The sequence below is a fragment of the Pseudopodoces humilis genome, chromosome 7 (genome assembly GCF_049639895.1).
Source record: "Pseudopodoces humilis isolate 2021_Gansu_Grassland_sample_001 chromosome 7, ASM4963989v1, whole genome shotgun sequence".
Lineage (NCBI taxonomy): Eukaryota > Metazoa > Chordata > Aves > Passeriformes > Paridae > Pseudopodoces > Pseudopodoces humilis.
The window spans coordinates 38,158,589-38,178,583 of NC_142206.1; the positions used below are offsets into that span (position 1 = coordinate 38,158,589).

General features: G+C 36.3%; 1 protein-coding gene across 16 annotated transcripts in view; it reads right to left on the bottom strand.

Annotated features, from left to right (window-relative positions):
• The window catches only part of RALGAPA1 (Ral GTPase activating protein catalytic subunit alpha 1), a 132,941-nt gene that overhangs the window by 52,963 nt on the left and 59,983 nt on the right, over positions 1-19,995 (bottom strand). For all 16 annotated transcript variants that reach the window (XR_001331301.2, XM_005520288.3, XM_088057820.1 and 13 more), the window contains 8 exons: positions 18,552-18,680; positions 17,461-17,586; positions 16,204-16,262; positions 14,137-14,245; positions 9,630-9,740; positions 8,625-8,693; positions 7,215-7,349; positions 6,393-6,576 (listed from right to left, as the gene is read on the bottom strand). Coding sequence is in view for 15 of the 16 variants with exons in the window: in XM_005520288.3 (XP_005520345.1) it covers positions 6,393-6,576; positions 7,215-7,349; positions 8,625-8,693; positions 9,630-9,740; positions 14,137-14,245; positions 16,204-16,262; positions 17,461-17,586; positions 18,552-18,680 (922 nt within the window). In the remaining variant the exon portion in view is untranslated. The remainder of the gene's footprint in view (positions 1-6,392; positions 6,577-7,214; positions 7,350-8,624; positions 8,694-9,629; positions 9,741-14,136; positions 14,246-16,203; positions 16,263-17,460; positions 17,587-18,551; positions 18,681-19,995) is intronic.

Consider the following 19,995-nt stretch of genomic DNA (forward strand, 5'->3'; position numbering starts at 1 on the left):
TATACAAAATAAAGAGAAAATAAACTGGGTGCTTGAAGAATCATTTATCAGGACATTACTGACTAGCACCTGGACAATGCACAGAGTGGCCCATCTTCATCAGGGTACTTATACCAAGTATTTAGCACTTGCCACTGCACAGATAAATAAGGTAAGGCTTTTCTCAGGTTCCAGGAGCAGAGACACACAAGCTTCCCAGATATCTGAAGTCCCACCCTATAATGGTTAAATGCCCCTTGTTAAGTTCTGTTGAGAAACCTGAAGAAATAAGGACCTTCTAGCATATGCTATTACTTTGACTGTTGTGTGGCAAACCCTCAAGAACTTAAACCTGACTGTGGTAATTTTGTGCCTGTGTGTGTGAATTTACTCCCTTAGGAGCCAAAGGGACATATGGAAAAGAAAGGTGACACAGTGATACAAAGAAGGGAAAAATTAATTTAAATTTGGAAGATCCATTCTCAGTCCTAATACAGCCTTTCTCTGAAAACTTTGCACTTGAACTAAAATCATAAATCTGTCATTGTTTTATAAAATGCAAACACTACATCTGAGTCTCCTCTCAGAATACAGTGCTGTTGATCTAAAAATGACACAGAAAATTTAAATTAGAAGTATCAAGAGAAGTATACTGAAGAGCAGATTGTAAGATGCAACCTGTTAAAATAAAATAAAGCAATCTTGAAATATTTTTGCCACACAGAAAATCGGATTTTGGCGACGGTTTCCCCAGGAATAAAAAAGGAAAAAACCCAAGCCTAGTAATGCATTTGGAAATTATGAAAATTTTAAATTAATTTTGCAACTTAATTTATTCCTAGAAGCACATCTCCTCAATCAGGAATAACTGGACAATCAATATATTAAAACCTTAAAATGAGTATCTAAACCATGCTCTTTGCTTCTGGAGGGCAAATGAAAATAGGTAATAATGCAAGCCATCAGAGCTTTACCACAAATTCTACAAACTAAGCCATATCATTACACATTAAGGCAGTCCAGCTCACCACTTTGTTGACCTGTCTTCCTGAGAGAACACATCACTGCTTTCTTTACAATGGTACTGCCTCTGTCTTGGGCAATGTAATTCAAATGTGTAAACAATCATTTGGTAATTTACTAGAAGGATGTCATACTATTTCTTTTTCCCAGTCTTGAAACTACCTCTTTTGTGGAAGGGCTGAAGGTCCATCACAACTAATTTGTATCTGTGGCATGAATGAAGGATTCCCAAGTTTCCTTAAGATGTGCTGTTAACTTTTTAATTCAACTTTGGCTGAGCAGTTTTAAACAATTATGGTTATGTAGTAGATGTAAAAAGTAATGACTGAATGTGGAATTTAACTCTCCTCATCCTTTTAGCTGTCTAAAGAATGACCTGTGATTAATCTCAAATTGGAGCAATGGGATGAATCACTCTCTAAAAGCACTTATTTTTCCATCATTATGTTTAGAGGGAGCCTAAGAGTGCTCCTCTTAGCTTAGTTTCCTGTTTTTACCTTAATTTAAGCAAGTCTCATTCCTTTCTAATTTGAAACTCCAGCTATATAGACATGCAGCAACTGGGAACCTATCTCTAGAATATTCCCGACAAAACACAAACTGTATTAATCTGGATGCACTATGTATATTCTTTTTAAAGCGTGCATTTTGTGTCCTTTCAGTAAAATGGCGAACAGCAAAGCCTTAAATGAAAAGTACTTTGTATTTCTACTTTTTAAATAAATGCTAAGACTAAACATCAGGCAAGGTAAACATTTTCATTAGAAATTGAAAAATGTTTGAAAAAAATTCAATGTATGCAAAAGAGTTTAAAATATGTTTGGAGAAATACGAGTAATGGGGGAAAAAGCAATGAAATCAGTAACTGATAGATCACTGTATCCACATAATGTTGCTAGTACCTTCCAATCACAACTATACCTAACAGATTTGCAATCTAGGAAGAACAGGTTTTAAAATATTTTTGTCTATAATTGCAAAAAAATTCTCCTTCATATATGTTGATGGTCCTGAAATGAAACAGAAAAAAATCAGAAGTTAGCAGATTGTGGCACTATACAGTCCAGGCTGGCTTGCGAACATCTAAGTTGGTTAGTTAGGTGCAGCTAAAGATAGCAGTGGGTTTGTGTGGTAAGGCTTTGGTAGTGTGGGGATTACAGGGGTGGCTTCTCTGAAGAGCTGCTAGGCTTCCCCTGTGTCTGATGAAGACAATGTCAGCCAGCTCCAAGCTGGACCTGCTGCTAACCAAGGCCAAGCTGATCAGCAATGAAAGTAATGCCTCTGGAACAAAAGAGTTAAGAAGGAATAAAAAATAATTATTGGGCAGAAGCAAATTGCAGCCAGAGAAGAGCAGAGTGAGAATATGTGAAAGCAACTACTATGCAGACACCAAGGCCAGTGAAGAAGGAGGGGCAGGAGGTGCTCCAGGCACCAGAACAGAGATTCCCTGCAGCCTCTGGTGCAGACCATGGTGAGACAGGATGTGCCCCTGCAGCCCACAGGGCTCACAGTGGAACAGAGATCCACCTGCAGGCCCCAGGGACCCCACACTGGAGCAGGTGGGTGCCCAAAGGAGGCTGTGATCCTGTGGAAAGCCCACACTGTACCAGGCTCTGGCAGGAACTGTGGTGCTGAGCCACACTGTGGAGAGGAGCCCATGCTGGAGCAGGCTTGCTGGGAGGGCTTGTGACCCAGTGGAGGACCCACACTGGAGCAGCCTGGGCCTACAGGACCCAGAAAAATAGGGGATCCAGAATGGAACATTCATAAAGAACTGCAGTCCATGGGAAGGACTTGGGTTGTAGAAATCTCCTGTGTGAGGGCTCCCATACTGGAACAGGGGAAGAGCATGAGGAGTCCTTCCCCTGTGGAGGAAGGAGCAGCAGCTACAATGTGTGGTGAACTGACTGCAGTCCCCCAAACCCCATCCCCCTGCACCACTGGGGGCAAGGAGGAAGTAGAGATTTACACTGAAGTTAAGCCCAGGAAGGAGGGAGGAGTAGGGGTATGATGTTTTGAAGACTTGGGTTTATTTCTCATTATCCTATCCTAATTTGCTCAGTAATAAATTCGAGTAATTTCCCTAAGTCAAATCTGGTTTGCCCATGACAGTGATTGGTGAGTGATCTCTTCCTGTCTTTATCTCAACCCACAAGAATTTTGTTATATTTCCTCTCCCCTGCCCAGATGGGGAGGAGAATAAGGGAGCAGCACTGGTGGGCAGCTGGCATCCAGCCAGGGTCAAATCACCACCATCACCATTTGTATGCCTGTACTGTAGCTAGAGTAGGTTGCTGCTGATACCAACTAGAGGAACAGTTCATCAGCCTTCACACAGACAAATCCACTGATTCTTCAGATGTATGAAAGCATCACAGACTTGTTGGAGTCTGAGACACAGAGTGTGTGTCCTTGTTTCTGATACTTAGTTCTAAGATCCAGAAGAACACTGAATTTCATACAATATGAAATTCATGAGCATGTTTTCAAGGTGATACATGAAAAAACTGTTAAAGTTAGATAGAACAGCTAGAAGTGTGAGTGTGTAGATTAGAGAATTTCTTAAGTCACTGGGTGAAAAAGTTAGTTTAGAGTTTAAATTAGTTTAGAAGGCAGAAGGCAAGATGGAGGATTTAGAATGTTGTTTCTTTTCCTTCTTCTTTCTTCTTCATGTTCTTCTTCTAGAGGTTTTTGGGTAATAGTAAGTGATTGGTTAGAAAATGCCGCAGTGCAGGCAGCACACAGGTGATGGGTCACTGGGTCATTAAGAAAAATAATATACGCATCTATTCTTAATTGGGTAAGAATAAGTATAAAGATAAAAGAACTGCATAGTTCAGGGCCATTTTGTGCTTTCAAACACGAAGTGAGCCACAAGGCCTTGTTGTACCATCAGAAAGAAATGTACCAGATTGCAGTGAATTAAGCTTGTGCAGCTAGTTTGGACAGACTTGTTCTGATGATGCAATAAAAGCTTCCTACTGATGTTCCTTATGGGGAGCTGCTAAAAGTTCATTCTGGTTTAAATATAACAGTTTAATATGTTTAACATCTAATTTCCAAGTTATTCTTTGTGTATCTCATAGTAAAATCTACCACTTTACCAGCGACAGAAAGGAGAACAAAGACAGTTTTACAGATAATCCTAGGTTAAGAGCTTCCTTGTGAGAGACAGAACTTGGAAAGTTACTGAAAGAGAGGCCAATAATAATCTTCTTTATTGATATACACCTGTTCCCAGAGGATTTAAGAAACCTTTGCCCTGCTGTTTATTGCATGGCATGCTCCACACCTCTCAGTAGATTCTGTCTCCACTACACAGTTGTGTCACTCTAAGTCCTGTATCTTCCTGGTCTCATACCACATTATGCTGTGGCTAAGTATCCACAAAACCTGTGATGGATCTGACCTTGAACAACGGAGGCATAACAGGATAAATCAATCCCATCCTTAAAGCACCCTGTCTCAAGAGTTCTGTCATTTCAGCACTTTCAGATTTGTTTGTGACCTAAGGAAAGAGTCTTGCAATTCCTACTGTGTCTTTGTAGAACTTCCCTGAATTCCCTACTTCTGCCCTGCTCATTTCCATTCCTTCAAAAAAGACACTATGATAGCCCTTTCACTCTACTAAAAGATGCTGACCCACTGGCATACTGTTCTGCTGCTAGCTTGTAGTAATTGACCCTCTGTCTTGACAGAGACCCAGACTGGTTGTTATCCACTAGTTTTACTCCTCTCACTACTCCAACAATGCCAGGGAGAACAGATGCTGTGCAATCGGTTAAGCACTGCCAATTTTATTCTCTGCCTGGCAATGGGGACTAGAAGTGCCAAGGTTGCAGAACCAGGATTGTATTGTAGTGCTGTAGCCTGCCAATTAAATTTCACAGTCTAACTTACAATTCCAGAACCCTGAAACTTAATTTATCTGGAGAGATAAAAGGAATATCTGAAATTACTTTTATTAAGAAATTTAACAAGAAATCATAAAAGAAAAGATCATGGTTGGAAATGCAAAATGAAGATATTGATGCTAAGGCTTTGTGCAACCATATTCATTTAAAGAGAAATCTATTCAGGGTTGTCTTTTCAGATTGTCAGATTAAAAAAGACACACAGCATTTGCTTCTAACCCATAATTACAGATTATTACGGAATACAAAAGATGCCAGGCATAAAAAGCTACTACTATTCACTACACTGTAATAGAACATGCAGTGGAAGTAAATTTTGGCAAATGCTTTAAATATTAGCTTTACATAATATGTATAGGTGAGACTGTAATTAGGACAGAATGAATCCTTCAAAGCCTCTTTCATTCTGACCCTGCAGATGATTACTTTTTACTAATAAGGCCACAGCCATTTGACGAAAAGCCAACTATAGTACCTTGCTTCATTCTTCAGTAAATTTAATAATTACAGCTCCTCCTGCCAGTAGTTCTCAGATCAGACTTGTTCAATCCAATACTGAGCTTATTAGGGGACAGCTCTATGTTTAGAATTCTTTAGCCAAAAAAGTACTTGAGGATGATGAAGCATGCCTTAGACAAGGGCACAATGATTAGCCATTTTCTCTACATAAAAAACAGCACGTAGTCACTACAGACCACAAAATCACCTGCTGTTAGCACACAGCTGCTACAAAGAACTGCTGCATTTATCTGCTTCTTAATACCCTTAAAAAAGCCTAAATGGAACAACTTAATACAGAGGCAGGATAGCACTACACCGAGTTGCTCATATCTTAATCTCATCTTTTTCAATTTTCTTCCCTATGTAGCTATTTGATATTTACTAGATACACTGCATAAAACATGATAGTCCTCTGTAGCTTAGACTCTTGATTCTTTATTTTTATTTTTGAGTTGTGAAGAAAATGTTAATTCCCATGTCTCCTAAGGTTCTAACCAGATGAGAGAAAATTTCTGTTGTTTTAGACAAATCTGTGGTTTTTAGCAGCACACAAATCAACAACAAATTATGACAGGCTAAAAAAATTCATAGAAAGCATTCAATATTGCAATGTCAAACAGGAATAAAAATCCAAAATACACCTAGCAAAAGGAGCAAAATTAAGAAAAAATCAAATTAATTTACAGAAAGTAAAATTAAAAGCAACATTTATCCATGCTGCAATAATTAACACTTCTGCTGATACACAGAGCATGGAAGAATCTATATCATATTGATCTTGGTGTTGTTCAGAACATACTTATTTCAGTTAATCAAATAGTAATTGCTCTAGATTACATTTGCTCATTCCATACTAATGGTTCTTACCTAGTGTCTACATATAGCCAAAAACCTGTGCTTTACATTAACTCTTCAATACTGAAAACCAAGACAAAATCTTTTGGAAAAAAAATGTATTCAGGCAATTAGACAAACCTTCAGTGACTGGCTGAAGTTTAGAAGACCTCTCTGAGTCTGGAGAATGCAGTGGCTCTGGCTCCTTTAAGCTTTCTAAATGCATAAAAGGATCATAATCCATACATGCCAGATCAGAAAGGCTTAGAGGAAAATATTTTGGGTTGCTGAAACACTGAGACCCATAGACACATCCATGCAGAACCTAGAACAAAACCAGAGTTTCATTACATTAACTACTGAAGTTTATGCTTAATAGTTTTATAAGAAATTAAGTTTATTTTTATTTGCATTTTGAAAATTGATTTGTTAGAAGGCACGATGAAACGTTGGAAAATTTTAGATGCTTAATGTTTACAGAAACAAATTCTGGTCTGCAAAGAAAATTATTACCACCAAAGTGGAATTTAACAATAAAGATTCAAAACTTACAAAAAAATCATTAGGCTACCTTTATTTTTAGATTTCCTATCTTCTTTAATTACATATGCTAGGTCTAAGCTGCTAGAGGTTTTAATCCCCTTCCCTTGCAAAAAGGAAAAAACCCCTTTCTCCTGTGTTCCTAAAGACAGTAATTGTAACTTAGTGCTTTTTGCTTTGCTTAGTGCTAAATGAAATTGCTTGATATATAAAAGTTACATCCTTCTGTATTAAATGTATAATTAGCCTTCTACAGTACAAGCATCTGCAATCCATATGATATAAAAAAAATGGTTTGGTTAACCATCCAAAATGTAAAACAAAATCTACACGGAGGTCAGCTTGCAGAAAATTTTTGCCTTCATTTCTATGAAAACTGACACTACCTCCAAATTCTTAATAAGTGAGCAAAGAAACATGTACCTTATATATACAATTAAGAACAGATCTTTCACTCTTATCATTTTCTGCTCCTGTAGTATGAAGAGGCTGCAGCAAAGTCTTCAACGGCAAGGCCATTATCCAATCCAATAAGCACAGAAGTAAAGAAACCACCAACTGGAAAAGACACTTTCCATTACAAATCAATTAAGCCAGCACCTGCTACGTCATGTTTATAACTTTATTTTATTTTTCTGTTTTGCCTTTTTATTTTTTTTTTCAATTCAGTAAAGTCAGCTTTCTGCAGTAATGACAAGCCCCACTTGTTAATGTCTGTATCTTCAAAACCTACAGCATCAGTAAAAATTTTGGCTACTGAGGTCTTTAACAGAGACCATCCATTCAACAGTTTCTCATCAGGTGATCTCTATGAGCAGATATACTTAAGAAGATACTCACAGTTTTCAAGATTGTTTTCTAGGGTGTTGTTTTTAAAATGACAGATAACACAGGTTCAGTTAAGGCTGATGAGCCATTTTGCACATAAATTTCACTGCAAAGTGAATCAAGGATTACACAAAATGGAACCAATTCACCTGTATTTAGTGCTTTATAAATAACACATAGTGTCCTTCACAACATAGCAATAATGTTATGCATTAACTGGTGCTGATAACAGCACCAGTTATCATCTGAAAGAAATCCAACTACTTTCTGTACTGTAGGTTATTCAGCAAAAGAATCAGCTCCCTCTTGGGATGTTTTGACTGACTCTAGAACAGAATTAGATTAAGACACAAATCCACACCAAACCATCAATAACTTACTGACCAAATAATTGTTTTTGATTTTTAAAACTCAGCTGTGGAAGACAATTAAGATAAATATCTGCAAGATTCTCTAAAATATTTCTCAAGGTAAATAGAAGTCTTTAAAAAAATCCATGTATCTGATTTACTCATTTCACATAATACATTCTGAGTTTGTCCCTCAAAAGTATAATAAACCCAATGACCAAGGGCACTGAGTCTTTTTATTTTCAACCAATTTTTAAGAAACCCATTAGGACTACATTTGTCAAAATAGATAAGACAATTTTTAATATGATATTTGATGTACAATGATTGACAGTAGTTCATGGGGAAACTTGGTCAATTACAGAAAGGATCCTCAAGTGGAAAAGTGGGTGGCTTGGCATATGAGTGTGGTCTACAATAGCCCTTGACTTCTTGCCAACAGAGACAAGATGAAACAGAGTTCTGAAGACCAAAATGAGCAACAGATGAACTCCAGCTCCTTGTGGGAATGGAGCCCAGAATGATGGAGATGTCAGCAACAAACTGCACCAAAAGTGCCCAAATTTAAATGTCCCAATGAGCCCCACAGCCAAGCTAATTCAGAAAAGACACAGCTTTCAGGAGGAAGAAAGTACTAGAAATGAAAAATACTTACCCTCTTGTCCTGCTCATAAGAGGAAGCTTCTGTACTGGGTAGCAGATGTGTAATAGTTGCTATCAGAATCTGGGGAAATACACCATACTTCTTTTAAAATAGAACCTAAATATTTAAGTTTAAAATATATTTTTTAGGCAGGTAGATCTAACATGATACTAGATTCATGGTTAAATTCTATTACAAGTACTTTGAGACAAGTTACAGTATTCCTTAACATTTTTTTTTTTTTAATAAAAGCACTTTTAATTGAGTTTTGCAGAATACATTGAAGAAGTATGTTCTGTTTGACTGATGTAGGTGCATTAAGGACAATGAAATTACACAGCTATCTCAAATATTCAGGCATGAAAAGAAGGTGACTCAACACACATGAAGGATGCAGGAAGAATCTGCTGCTGGGTTTGTGTATGGTGCTATCTGAGCTACACTATTTCTCAGGACCCTATCTCTATTTTATCAAAAATATGTCTCCAGAGGAGCACAGAAATGCTTGCTGTATTTCTTAAGAAGCTTTCATATAAAAAGAATCTGGGAGCCCTCTGTCATTTCTCTGTGTTTCAGACCCACAGAGGCCATAAGTCTAGCTCCTTGTTACGGGAAGCTTATTGAAAATATTATTTTTGCTTTATACTGAAACTCTTTCATGCAAAATACAATTGCAGACCCATATTTTAAGCAATCATTTCCCCCCTGAACTTAAACAAACATGCTTGAAGATATCTAACATAAAAAAAAAAAAGTACTTTACTGACAACATTCTCATGACACTTTGTCTCCGAGGAAATACAGGCATGATGTAGACACATCACATGTCAATACGGGAGTAAGGAAGTTAAGTGTGCTGCAATTCCCTACTGCTAGTGTTAAGTAAGATTATGTTTATACTAATTCAATGTTTTGCAAAACAGAATTCTCAATATTCAGGTGTTTAATTTTAGGGTAGTACATTCTAGTGTTTAATTTTAAATAACATTAAATTTAAATTTAAAAAAAGTTACTTACTTGAATAATTCTTAAAGGTGAATCAGCTTGATACAGTTGAAGTCTATGGACATAATGTATCAGCATGTTCAACATACTGCAGGCAACTTGGGCTACTGTTTTATTTGGAAACTAGAAAAGAGAACATAGCACAGTAACAATGACAAAATGATTTCATGTAAGAGTACATTAGGTGGTAGGTTGGTCACAAATTTCACTGGTAGTTTTATACATACAGTTCCTTAAGTATCTGTTTACCAGAGGAACAGAATAAAATTTTACAAAACTCTAAAGGAATTATTTTATATGCATAAACAAATGTTAGCAGCCAACACCAAAGTTTTGGGACAGACATCCAGTGAACTGCACACCAGAAAGGGGTGAGGTGTCTCCTAAGTAACTTGGGACTAGTTAGTACAGTATCATGAAGCCAGGAAGAAAGAACTAATTTCTTGTTACCTTAATTAATATTAATGAATCACTGCAAAGTCCCCCAAGGATCCAGTTCTGAAGTCAGAGGTCTTTGCTGAGAATCAAGGCAGGTGAGGAGCCACATGCCCAATTTAGAATAAAATTTTTGAATGCCAAAAACTTAAACTGAAAATACACTCGAAGAAGACTCTGTTCTGGGTCAGTGCTTCTTACCAAACCAGAGCTATCAATTTTTACATTTAAAGTTTTGAAAAGAAATGGTACAAGCATAAGGAAAAATCTGGAGTATGAAGTTTTAATTTCCATGTTTTTAATTGTGGTATGTATCTAAGTAAGCAAAAAGAAAGAGAATGAATAGCTCTTGCAAGTCATCCAGGGAGATGAAAACCAGAGTACATAATAGGTAGTTAATTCTTCTTCTGACTTTCCCTGTTTCTCAGTGGATGCCGTTTCATGTTATTGTTGGCTTTTAGCTCAAAACAGTAAACATCTCACACCTCCAAATCTTCACAGACTTTATGACAGGAATATCATTACTTTTTTATCCCTCACGAGACACACTCACTCCATGCTGCGAAAGAACTCTGTAAGAGCACAGTAAGTAGAGTACAGATTCTAAAACTCAAGCTTAAGCAGCAACCAAAAAAACCAGAAAAATGACTGAAAGTATAACAATTTGTTTACAGAACTTGAGATGAAATCCAGATTGCTCAAAACATCATAACAAACTTGCAGAAAAACCCCAAAATCACTGGAGAAGAAAAATGGAGTGGACAAACTGGGGTAGCTTAATACAGTGTATCCAGATCACTGAAAGTAAGAAAAAATTACTTGAGAAAAAGACCTGGAGACTTTTCAGAGTCACTGAATAATTTGCCATTTACTACTAAAAAACAGAAAGCATTTCTGTTCTTAAATTATTAAATTTTTAATGGTTCTTTTTCTAAAGGGGTTCTAAAATGAAGAGGATTGAATAATTTTTTGAGGCTGGTTTACACAAATCAGTTAACCTCCTTTTTTCCTCTAGTTTAAGAGAATTTTTTTTTTTTTAATTTCATAAAGGAACAAAAGTAAGCAGAGACAAAATTTCACATAAAGGATAAAGTGTATAAAATAATTAATATGAATAAATTTAAAATCTAATCTTGCACATTTAATTTTTTTTCATTCATGGGAAAAGCATCAGGGAGGAAGTTTTGATCAAGAATATGGGGGTTGGCCGAAATAGATAAAATCCTTCATCTGCTTCAGAAAGCTGCCCTAGCACAGTCAATATATCACATTTCAAAAGAATGCTGTCGCTAGGGTAGAGTTAATTTCCTCTCAGTAGCTGTTGCAGTGCTGTGTTTTGGATTTGGAATGAGAATGGTGTTGATGACACACTGATGTTTTGTTTTTTGCTAAGTTCTGTTCATCAGAAGTCAAGGATTTTTATTTTTTTCTTCTTGTCTCATGCTATGCCTGTGAGAAGGTGAGCAAAAGAAACTGTGTGGGAGCATGGCTGGGATGGATGACCCCAACTGACAAAGGGATATTCCACACCACAGGACATCATGCCCAGTATATAAACTGGGGGGATTATCTGGAAAGGGGCTCAGTCTGGGTTGGGAATATGATATTGGTCAGTGGGTGGTGAGGAAATGTTTTGTGCATCACTTGGGGGTTTTTTCCCTTCTCTTTTTATTATCATTATTATCATTTACTATTATTATGCTGTTTTACTTTGCTTTGGATTTTTAAACTGTTCTCATCCCAACATGCAAGTTTTGCCTTGATTCTTCTCGCCATTCCACTGCAGTGGGTGGGAAGAAGGGAGATTGAGCGAGTGGCTGCATGGTGCTTAATTTCCAGTTGGGCTTAAACCATGACAAACACTCCTTAGAACAGACAATTACGAGAGCTGTGGGTTCTGGAAGGACATTTTCCTGAACTCAAGTAGCCTCACTGACTACATCTCAGATAATGAAACTATTTATCCCTTTCAAGTCAGTAATTTGGTTCTGACTTCTTTTACCAGAGCCTTCAGAGGTGGCATGGAAACACCTGTATGATTCCATAAACATTCCCCCTGCCATACTTTGTCTCTGGAAAATGTCTTGTGTTATAAAGCATAAGGATTCACCACTTTTCTATTTAGTGGACATAATTTTTAAGAAGTTACTTGATAGGGGAAATAAAGAGATGGCAATGAACTGGCACTCTGCCTGTTTCCCAGCCTGTTTTTCTCAGGATTTTTCTTGGGAAGGTAGTTTTACCATAAGGTTCATCTTTGTAAGGGTCTATCCTTTCTGGATGTTATATCAGAAATTTAATCTTGTCCATACCTGAAAATAATCTATTGTTTAGCACTGATTCAACTAAGTCTGTACAACATGATTTTGTGATGTATCTGCAGCATTTTTGAGAGAAGCAGAATAAAATCATAGGTCTGGATGGCTGGTTAGGATCCTTTGTGCTCAAGCTCCAGCAGAGGTTAATTCAGAAAGAGCAGCACTGCCACACAGCTAGGAGAAGCACTAGGTATATCCAAAGCGAGCTGCTGAACTGCAGCTCTAAATATGCTTCTGGGATTTCAAAAATAAGCATGTAATTGCTGCTAATGTTTCCATTCAATGTTACTTGTTCAACTGAACTTCTCAATAAGTTGGACTAAGACTATAGCTCCCTACCCATTCATTTCTCCTGAAAATAAGAAAATAATCCATTCTAGGAGTTCAAACCTCTGACTACTTGGTAGCCAGGAGATTGCTTACGTAACAAATTAGAGCTAATTTATTTCTCCCATGACACATTAATGAACTTTTCATTTCATTATTAACTCAATTGTGAGTGTATACCGTTGCTCAGAACTGGAAAAAAAGACCACATGCACTGGATGATTTTGCCAACACAAAGCAAAGCAAAGTAGAAATATAAAGATCTTTGTTTTCTCATTCAAAAAGTAATTTATGTTTAATATAAATGAGATACAAATAATTGGTTTAATAAATACGCCAGAGAAAAAGAACATAAATGACCGAATTTCAGGACTAAAAATAGTTCAAATATTGATAAATTGAAGCAACAAGATAAAAACATCATTTGCCTTATACCAAACTTGCACAGGAACTTGATAAAATGCCAAAGTTAAGCATTATTAAAAACCAAGGGGATAACCCTGGAAGAGGGAGCTGAAAAGAATGAACGTGATTTTGCAAAACAGGAAATTGCAATTTAGAGTCTAATACTAAAAGCCCTGCAGCTACCTTATACAGAGACCCAAATCCTGCTTCACAAGATGTGAGCAGCTGATCTGCTAAGATATTTTTCAGATTCTCATTGCTTAAAAGAAAATAATAATCCCCAACATCCGACAGAAGTCATATGTAACAGGTGTACACTGCAATTTTTATTAATCTGTATATACAGGAAGACTAGACTATTCATAGAATTTTGATGCAAAGAAAAGCACATAGAAATGTTCTGAAGATAAACTGGAAAACATTTAAAAAGTGGAAACTATTGCTCAGAAACATGCAAATTTGAAAACCGCTTAAAAACAAGATGTTTTTACTAATATTCTAATGATTCTATAAAATTAGAACAAATGCAGAAAGATTTAAAATAGTAGGGAAACAAAAACACTCATCAAGGAAAAAAGACAAAAAATATGCAGCTACTGGAAAAAGCAGAGGAAAGGACTTTACCACAGCAAATTAAACATTCTCAGTGCTTTCATGCATACAGTGCAAGTACTCTGCATTTCTCACTAAATATCTAGCCAGGGCTAAGAAACAATATTGCACAATTCAATGACTCAGACTCAGAAGTGAACACACACAGAATGTTCTGAGAATACTGTAAGAGTGGCTAGTGACATATATTAAAATAGAGATTCACTGTCTTATCCCCCAGCACACCATTCTCTCCAAACTTAAAGAAAGGTAAAGAGCTTTTGACATTTCAGAGACCCACACATTAAACTGAGTTCTCTCTTTTGTAAGGACGGCAAATGAGACTGTGAAGTAAGGACGTTAAAGTATCATTATGATTTTGAAAATGCTAAGTATCTTTACACATAAAGGCAATATACATTGCAAAAATTTAGTTCTCTCACCTTTAAAGAAACACAAATCACATTCAATGCTTCCTTGATCTGAGGATGATGTGATTCATGGACTAGCTCTTCACAGATCCAAATACCAAGGCTGCAAAGAGCAACACATCTGTAAAACAATGTTAGAGGACAAGTTGTTGAGAAACATTCTCCAGGAATGTGTAATTTTTATGATTCATTGTTTTGCTAAAGACATATAACAACAAATATGTTTTTAATATTTCCAAAACAACTCCACAAAACCCTTTATAGCGCTGTAACTTATTTAAAAATTAGCAAGAAATCCAAAGTATGTTGGTGAAGGCAGAGGAAAGGGCAGAGGAAGCACCCATCTGAGCAACTGAGAAATCCGAAAGACATCAATACTCCTGCATTTCTATGTGTGTTTTAATCAAAAATATAACCTGAAATCAACATAGGGAAAATTCTTGTATTTTCTTAAGACAAAGCAGAAACTGGGGTAGGAGTTTCCTCCTTCCCAACACAAGAGGTTGCTCATATTTAGAGCTTCTCAGACACAGAGATGAGGGGAATGTTACTCTCTCACAGACATTCACATTGTTTTAGATGAACAATAAACAAGGACGAAGAAGAGGGGTAAATGAATCCTAGAGACAATATATATATTGTGATTAATACATCAACTTTTGTTTCTTCATTTAAAATAAGGAAATAGAAAAGAAGTGTAAAGGTAAACAGTATTTAGATATATGTGTTCAAATAAGCAGATGGATGATGTTCAGGAGCTAGCTTAAGCAATCTCTGAGCCATTAGCTGTTTTCCTCAGGAACACAGTCTACACCTTTTGGAAACAACTTCAGAATTCAAAATCCTGGATAAAATTGGAGAGCAATCCAAAATCAACAAGAAGAAAGCTGATCATGTGACCTGCAATGCATGACATCTGGGAAGAAAAAATTGTAGACTAGGAAAGAAACAAAGGTGACTATGAAGCCTGTGCTGTACGAAAAGGATTGTAAGGCTACATAGAATCACAAAAATGCTTACAGACAGCAAAAATACATACAAGAATTAATTGTACATTATAGTGCAAAACCACCCTATTTTGTAGCTTGTCACAGAAAGAAAAACTGAATAATGGAGTGCGTTATGCCTTTCAGAAAGCAATTTTGTAACATGAAAATTTAAATTAATGTGATCTCAGAATATTCCCTCCTTTTCCTGTGTTGAGAAATATTATCAGCTCAAGTGAAGAAGGGTAAGTGGGCTGCTGAAAACTGCTCTTGATTTTCCAACAAAACGTTTAAAGGTTCAATACACTGATCTGTCCAGGTTTGTAGTTTTTCAGGTATGTAGTTCTAGTATGTTTAAGTGACAATATATTAGTTGGAAACATATATTCACTCTTTCCAAATAAGGCACACAAATGTGCTCTTCCTTGGTAGGCATCAGAGATTCTTGTTCCAATCCCATACACAGGACTGTCTACCTGAATGCTTCTGAAGATGGGTACGGAGGAACAAAATCCTAAGCAAATTAAGAAACACTAAACTGGTAACTATTCTCTCTGAAATAGTTTATTTGATGAAGATGCTTAGGTTTAAGCATCAGAGTAACCATTCCTAGTTTAATTCTTAACTCAATTTTTTCTGCTTCTTGTACCATAAAGAAGGACTCATGTACACTGGTTTGTTTCTGTTTTTCAAATTAGATAATGTGATCTAATAAAAAATAACTATTCCTCCCTCATAAATAATCTTGTCCTAATCGGAGTAGAAAAATGACTCTCTAGCCCAAAAAATCCCTGAGCTGAGCATCAGGGTAGGCTGCAAAAGCTTATTCTCTTACCCTTATTTACAACACCCTTTCCTATCAGCCACTATCCTAGAAAGAATACTGGACTAGACCAGCCCAGTTTGTTCATTTAATATCTTCATTACAAACAATTTCAAATTCACATCATGGACCACAGTTTTGACAGTGTTGAAGAAAATCATTAATAAAATGCAATAAACCTTTACTTTAAGCTCTCTAATATATTCACCTCAAAACAGTCTAATAAAGAAAAGAATCTATTAATGTAGAAGCTCTTTTTGTATGACCTACCGTGCAGGACCAGACGGTTCCTCTCTTGCTGAACTTAACACAGTTTTAATTATGAGTTCCTAAAATAAAGAGGAAATACTCACTAATTTACACATAACTCCATCACAGAAAGCATCAAAATATTATTATAGTGCACACAGGCATATTGCTTAGCTGAGTCTCTATGTTGTGGTCAGATGAATTGTTTGCTTATCATCACTCCAAATGTCTAGCCTGTCCCAGATACTTGTTACTGTGCCACCCCAAGAATATCCTACATGTTACTGTCCTAATTTCTGCAGATGAGCCATTTACCCAATTCTTGTCAAAACATTTCCAAAAAATATCAAGGGTAAAAAAAGAAACAGTAAAGGACTCCCTGAAGCTATCTTGAGTAGTGCTGAAGGGTATGACAGAAATAATCTTTTACTTTGAGGTTTAAACAAGCATTTAAAAAAAATAACTGATTTAAAAAGTATTCTCAACTAGTTGCAGAGTAAGTGCTTACAGTGTCTTAAGAATGCTGTCAAGAATTGACTCAACTACAGTGAAATGTCCCTAAAGCTGTAGGCTACCCTTAACATAATTCAAGTAAACAGCCATTCTACAACAGAAATGAGAAAGAAGGAATTCAAAATCAGTCTCCAAAGAGGAGCAAGGCAGCTCTCAAATCATGATTTCTCCCTAAACTGAGACAGTTTTGAAAACTTATGGGGAGCCTTTCTTAGACACACAAACTGAGCTCTGTACAGTTTCAGTACACCATCACACCATCTATGTTATGATAGACAAGGTAAGGACTGAATATTTGCCTTTTGAAAAAAGAACACACTGCTGCACAGAACACCTTGCTGTACAGAAATTTTCTAAGGCCCCATGGAACACAGGCATATTTTTTTCTCAGTTGTGAAATAAATAAAATTGTCTTAATAAATTAAATAATGAATCTTAAACCTCGCAATGATCTTTTCTCAGCTAATTAAATCTGTGATACCTGCAAGTAGCCCTAGTGAGAGGAGGCTTGAAAGGGTAAGATAATGTATCATTTCCTTCTACAAACATAAGAAAATACTTTATCATTAAGTAAATAGCAGTTATAATGTATATTTAGAAGTATAAAGTTTGACAAGACTTTATGGGAACTTGAATCTTATGATCTATTTGAAATTACTTTTGAAAAATTTTAGGATCTTAAAATCTTAGTATTTTCTGCAAAAGCACAATATTAAACATATATTTGGTAACAGAATACTAGCCAAATATTGTTAAAATTCCTACCTTAACATCTGTAAACTGAGACACAGCAATGTCAGGAATATTTGGGTGAAGAGCTGGTAGTTCACGATATAAATTGGGAAAACAGACTAGAGATCCTAAAAGAACCTGGGCTTCAACTCTTGGTGCCTGAAAAAAAAAAGGTAGGGAGAAATATATATTCTTACTGCAATCAGGAAGCTGACATTTCTTAAACAAGAAGGATGGCTGAAATTGTATACAGCTATTTGCTTTCTCCTGGAAATTCTGAGTTCCTGCAGAGTTGAGTAAACAGAGACCGCAGCTCTTTGGATTGTTACCCATGCACACCCCTGCTCTCATTTTCCAAGACAGTCAAAAGGAGGCAGAAGCATTGTTAGGACTACAAATGACTGAGCTGCCAACTGGGCTCAGGCCTTAAGTTCTGCTAATTGACCAGGATGTGAAAAACTACTGAGGCATCACTGAACAGGAAAGGCTACAGTGTAGAAGGCTGACAGAGGCTTCAGATAGTACCTGGAGGGAGGCTGCACTTCATAACTGGTTAGAGAAGGATTGATGGGAGAAACAGTCAAAATTCACAGACAGCTGGAGGAGACTATGGGGGATTTGAGAGAGTATAATATGCATGACCAACAGCAACTAGGTAATCACATCAGTATTACTATATAAGGCTGAACTTGCCTGTGTAACAAAATCAGAAATGTGAAAAAAAATCCAAATAGTGCAAACACTAGCACATTTGAGTCCTTAAGCCTGATCATAAAAGTCATTCCATAGCAGAGATATGGAGGAATAAGTACATTTTTTAATGACATCACAGTCAAAATAGACATTTACTTAAAACATCTTCAAGCACAGAAAAATGTCAGTCACAATTTTTATATCTCCAAAATAAGTAATTTGCTTCAACAGTAATTTTTGCATTCTTCACATATTTTCTGGAGAGGCATGTGTAGTACTCTAGAATAAATCACTAATATTATCTGTATTTGATAACCACTACATTGAATTCTGGGATCAATTTAACACCCTAGTCAAGGAAAAATATACTGCTCAGTATTCTCTCAAATTCTTCCTCACTCATAAATGAGAATTAACTGATGAATACTTACATTGAGGAAAGAAGAAGCAGCCACTCTTCCTGCTGCTACAATGAAATCCATAATAAGCATGGTAGCACCAGGCAAACCAAGTGAAAAGAACTGAGGAGAGCAGTGCTTGATGATTGTATTGACAATATCCTCGCAGAAGGAAAAGGGAAAAAAGGAAGAGTATCAACACGAATCAAGACGAAAAATGAATGAAAAAAGGCAGGCATTTATCAAAGGTGTAAAGTAAAAATGTGAGAAAGAAAACTCATTGTGGCCAGTAAGACACTCATTAGTGAGAGAAGAGTAGCACAAAAAGATAAATTCCTTAAGTATACTCATATTAAAGTAAGTAAACTTGGTATATTATAGATCAATTTAAGCTTGGAAAATAGTTCATATATTAATTTACAGTCAGCTTTTAAGAGTTCTGTAACTGATTAACCATTCATTTGAAAAGATACAGAAGAGATGTAGTAAGATAACCAGCTTTAACAACTGCTTGATTCTCTCTAGCAAGTATTGCCTGACTATAACTTTAAAAAAGGTATTAGCCTCTTACATATACCCATATGGAACCAAAATTTAAAGAAAGCTAATAAAGTGTTCAGTAACATCTCTGGTATGTAGTTAATCAGCACAGCATATGATGTTCTTGTAGACTTAGTGAGTCACTTTCAAAAATCATTGTACATGATGAAATTTTTTTGAAAGTACTTGAAAATGTATAAAACACTTTAATTATAAAAAAATTTTCCAAGTCTACAGATAGGTACCCCCACCCCCTGCCTTATCTCCTTTGAATAATTCTCCACTAGTAGTAATATCCGACTAAATGGCAGTACATCATAGGAGGATTTCAACCCAGCTAGAAAAGCAGCATTAATGGTTGTCAGAGAACAGAAATTAGAGATCTGTTCTATCCATAATCATCTCTGGAATAATTTTGGACTAGCTCTATTCTTCCCTGTTAAAGAAAACTGGGTTGTTTGAACCTTTGATCTTCCCATGCCCATAATCATTCCTCAAAAAAGTTCACAAACCCAACTTTTTTACACTTCTGCCAACCTTTAAAAAATATTTAAGTCATACAGTATTTTCAGACTTCTTATCAAAACCTATGAAAAAGGTCTACTCCCACTGATTAGACATGCTCAGTACATCTCAGTTTGCTAGCTCCTATACTTGTAGAAACAAAGTCCTCGAATGTAGTGAGCTCAATTTACTAGCTAAACTGTTGCATCAGGGAGTACGAAGAACAGTGGACTTTAGAGAGATCTGCTTCCTTCTCTTTCTTGCATACTTCAATCTGTAACATACAATCACTAAAAAATGAGAGAGTACCTTTTCTGCCCTCATATTTGCTTGAAATGGACTACAAAAAAAGCATTTCTGAATACAACCAAGAACATGAGGATCATTTATCAAAGTTTTCTTCTTAGAGAAAGTATCAGTCACAGCACTAATT